The sequence below is a fragment of the Mandrillus leucophaeus genome, unplaced genomic scaffold (genome assembly GCF_000951045.1).
Source record: "Mandrillus leucophaeus isolate KB7577 unplaced genomic scaffold, Mleu.le_1.0 Scaffold30, whole genome shotgun sequence".
NCBI classification, from domain to species: domain Eukaryota; kingdom Metazoa; phylum Chordata; class Mammalia; order Primates; family Cercopithecidae; genus Mandrillus; species Mandrillus leucophaeus.
The window spans coordinates 2,589,648-2,593,998 of NW_012103143.1; the positions used below are offsets into that span (position 1 = coordinate 2,589,648).

Sequence of the window (4,351 nt, forward strand, 5' to 3'; positions counted from 1 at the left end):
CCTGCCCTCGGGGACAGTGGTAGAAAGGCTAGTGCGGGCGCTGTCCTGGCCACGGGCGTCTCGAGAAGGGTCCGGAGCTCCCTGGGATTCCCCTGCGCGCTTCTCCGAGTTCATCAACAGCACCGGGCTATAACCAGGCCGCCCAGAGAGTGCTGCGCTTCGGGTCAGCGCTTCGGGAAAGCGAGAAGCTCCGCGTTCCGCAGAGCTTAGTTAGAACAGAGGCTGAGGAGCCACCGGCGTGGCCTCAGAGTCACGTAAAGCGGGTGCAGTGCGCTGAGAATGCGCGAGCTGCGACCCGCAAGTGAAGTATCTCCCATATGTCAAATACGGCTTACTTAGGGGTAAACCTGGAATTTCGCGAGTTATCCAAAAGCACATGCATTGTTCTAAGTCCTCTGCCGTGCCGGAAAGCCTGGGTGCACCCATTCAGCAAAGGCTCCAGGCACAGCCCTGGCATCTGACCCCCTTTTCTCCCCTCAAGGCCAAGGAAAAACGAGGCTGGACCCTGAACAGCGCGGGCTACCTGCTGGGCCCACGTAAGTGACTGACAGCATGGCCTCCCCACTCCTGACCCCACCTGCCCCCTCGCTTTGAACCCTGGCTCCTGCCCCTCCGCCTGCGGCTGGGCAGACCTTCCGGCCTCCCTCTTGACCTCACTGCCCGTCTCCATTGGCCTGCACACTTGATCTGTGCACGGTTCTTTCCAGAAGCTTCTCCTACCCCGGCTCTGCCACCCTGTCCCGGTGTGAGATTCCTACCCTGGGCTTTGCTCAAGCTCTCTCCTCGGTTTTCCCGCGTTGCAGTCCTTAGAGGCCCTGTTCCGGGCCTCTCCCCAGGCCCCCGGTCTCCCCAAACACTCAACTCGGCTTGCAGAGCACCCTAGGTCAGCGGACCCCAAGTCTTGCCTCCCTCTTCCCTTTCTCCAAGCTCCACACCGGAATTGCCAGATCGCCTGAAGGCAGCCCAGACAGGCTGTCCTCAAAACGAGGTTCAGCTGACCCTGACTGCCCAAGCCTGTGTCCCTTCCCTCTCCCTCTCCCTGTCCTGTTGTTGTCATCCGTGTCAGCGGTGTCCGGGTGCTGCCTGAGGTGAGCCCTAGCCCTAGATAGGACTCCGCAGGCTGACACCTCCCCATGTCCGCCCCCGCCAGTGCCCCAGGCCTCTACTTTCTCCACATCCTTGGTCTGTGCAGCAATGCCTTCAGACCGTCCTTCAAAGGAGGGGACAAGAGGAGGCCTTGGCTCCCTTCTGTAACTCACCTTCCCCTCCACCCCTCCCATCCACCTTAAAAGCCTCCCTGCATTGTCTTCTGCCAGAGGAAGGATGCAAACAGCCTGCAGGGCCTATCTGAGCCCCGCCAGAGCAGCAAATGAGGAGACCCTTTCCCAGGGCCTTGGAAAGCACAGCGGGGCCTCAGGCTCTTCTCCCCATGCCAAGGAAAGCTGCCTTAGTTCTCAGTCCCTGAGTCGAATACAGCTTCCTCTTCCCGCAGACACTTGTTCATCAGGGTCACTCGGAGGACCCCCAGAGTCAGGTTTTAAGAAACAGACACGGGGATGAGAGAGCTGCCTGAGGCCGCGTGCGGGGTGGACCCGGCTGTTCATTGCAGGGCCTCCTGGTCTCTCTGCACGGCCCTCTCCTCCTCTCCCTGCCGGTGGAGCGGCCTGACCTGCCTGAGGCTGATCTCCTCAACCCTTTGCAACCCTGAGCTCTGCCTCTCAGAGGGCACCTCAACTTTGTGTGCTACGGCCCCAAACAAAGGAGGAACTGGTCAACAAGAACATTTATCTGTGTTGCTTTGGAATATTGAAAATCTATGTGTCAAGAAGAGTTTGAACCCTAATTAGAAAACAAACTCATTTCGCCATCAATTTTATGGCCTGGTTCAGCTGTAGCTAGACCCGTTGTTTGTCAAAATACTTAACAGTGTGCCTCTGATTTCTAGGGTCAGCTAGAAAATGCAGCAAAATCAATGTTTTTTCACCAGTGCTGAACGCAGTGTGGCCGTGGCTGAAGGTTCATCAGTGAGATGGGGCAACCTACGGTTCCTCTATAAATTTAACACCAAGGACAGCATCTCTGGAAATAGGAGTTAATTTTCCTTTGTCTGGCCTTGTAGATGGCACGGTCCACCAGGCCAACCAGCCGGAAACGCGGAGGCGTCCTCCCCCTCCTCCCCATCTCTCATTTCCATTTCCTTTCCTGCACAGCCCCAAATGCAGCCCTTCTCCTCACCCCACGCCCCTTGGTTTACAGCTGTTATCGTTTCTTCCCTGGACTTCTGGGATCTCTTTGCTTGCAATCACAGTTCCCCCATTTTCGCACCACAACACACACACACACACACACACACACACACACACACGCGCGAACGCACACACGCCCCCGCACCTCCATTTCTTCCCCCGCCATCCTCTCTCTCTCCCTCTGTGACTGTCTTGCTCCCTCTATCTCTCTCCTTCTGTCTCCCTGGCTCCAGTCCATCTTGCACACAGCTGCCAGAGTGAAAATAAAAATCGGATTCAGTCACAACTTAAACTCTTCAGTGGCCCCCATGCTTTCAGGGACATGAGGATCCAGCCCCTGTTGTCTGCCGGGGAGGCACCCAGCTTGATGCCAGCTCAGTGCCAGCTCAGATGTCAGCTCCTCTGGACCCGGGCACAACCCCTGCAACAGGGCAGATTCCTGGCCTCTCCCGCCCTTCAGGAGACACACCTCCCTTTCTCCCACCCCTCCTGTGCAAACCCTCACATTCCCTTTGGCCTTGGTGCAAGCGGCCAAGCTCTTACCTCAGCTTGGTGGAGAATCGCCCCCTCTTCTCTGGGGTCTGTCCCTGGGCTCTATTTCACAGTCAAGTTGTGTGTGTGTGTTGGCTACAGGCAGCCCTGTGTCCTTCTTTGGGTGTGGGGAGAGGGTGCATGACAGTCACACCCAGAGGCTTTCCTCTCTGATCTGCAAACAGATGCTGTTGGCAACCACAGGTCATTCAGCGACAAGAATGGCCTCACCAGCAAGCGGGAGCTGCAGCCGCAAGACGACGTGAAACCAGGTGAGAGGACTCCTATCCCGGGCTCCCGGGCGCCTCACTTCCAGCAGCTCCCAGGTGCATGCAGTGGGGGACAGCTGTGGGTGTCGGGACACCTGCCACCCATCTGTCCACAGCTGCAGCCCAAGCCTGGCCATGACTTAAGAGGATGTGGCCTCGCCACACCTGTCAGCAGCTGCAAACACAATCTGCAAACCCGAGACAGCAAGGAGTCCTTCTAGACTGGGAGGCTGCCTGGGCACCAGGGCCTCCAGAAGAGTGGGGCCGGGCGCGGTGGCTCACACCCGTAATCCCAGCACTTTGGGAGGCCGAGGCGGGCGGATCATGAGGTCAGGAGATCAAGACTATCCTGGCTAACACGGTGAAACCCCTTCTCTACTAAAACCACAAAAAATTAGCCAGGCGTGGTGGCGGGCGCCTGTAGTCCCAGCTATTTGGGAGGCTGAGGCAGGAGAATGGCATGAACCCGGGAGGCGGAGCTTGCAGTGAGCCGAGATCGCGCCACTGCACTCCAGTCTGGGCAATAGAGCGAGACTCCGTCTCAAAAAAAAAAAAAGAAGAAGAGCGAGGCCTTGAACTGGATCTCTCCCCTCTCCCTCACATTGAACAAGGGCCTTGGAAAGCACAGCCGGGCCTCAGGCTGCTGGGATCAGATCATTGACCTCATAGCGCCCAGCTCCTCTGTGGAGGGGGATGACCGGAGACAGAGAAGCACCCTCTGCACAAGTCGTGAATGTTGATCTTTTCTCTTTTCTAGGAAGCTTTGACAGGTCCATGCCTGAGAACAATATCATGCGCACAATCATTGAGTTTCTGTCTTTCTTGCATCTCAAAGGTATGTGAAATATCACCAACTTAACATTCATCTCTTAGCACACTGGAAACATAAAAGGCCCATCGAGAAGAGAACCCGTAGAATCCCCCTGGGAAGTAGCCGATTATTTATCTAAATACAAAGTCCTGTTTGGCTGTGCATCAGGATGACAGAGCATGTGACCCTAGAGCTAGCTCCAGAGGGCTGGGATTGTGGCAGGGGCATTCCACTGTCTGTGGACGGCCATCAGGCCAGCGCTGCTCCCAGGAAGAGGGTGGGCCTTAGGATGCAGCTCACTCTACTGGAACCATATCTATTGACACGGTAACAACTGCTGGACCTTTTAGGGCACAGGTATACTATAGGCCAGGTTCTTTGTGAGCCATCCTAAACCTTCTTTTCTCTTTTCTTTTTTCTTTCTTTCTCTGCCTTTTCTCTTTTCTTTCTTTCTTCTCTTTCTTTTCCTTTTCCCCTTCCTTCCATCCTTCCTT

At 56.0% G+C, this 4,351-nt stretch overlaps 1 protein-coding gene across 1 annotated transcript in view; it reads left to right on the top strand.

The window, feature by feature from the left end:
• GAL (galanin/GMAP prepropeptide) overlaps window positions 1-4,351 on the top strand; it is a 14,472-nt gene that overhangs the window by 8,234 nt on the left and 1,887 nt on the right. The window contains exons 5-7 of the mRNA XM_011987082.1: window positions 482-536; window positions 2,963-3,049; window positions 3,804-3,881. Coding sequence (XP_011842472.1) covers window positions 482-536; window positions 2,963-3,049; window positions 3,804-3,881 — 220 coding nt within the window. The remainder of the gene's footprint in view (window positions 1-481; window positions 537-2,962; window positions 3,050-3,803; window positions 3,882-4,351) is intronic.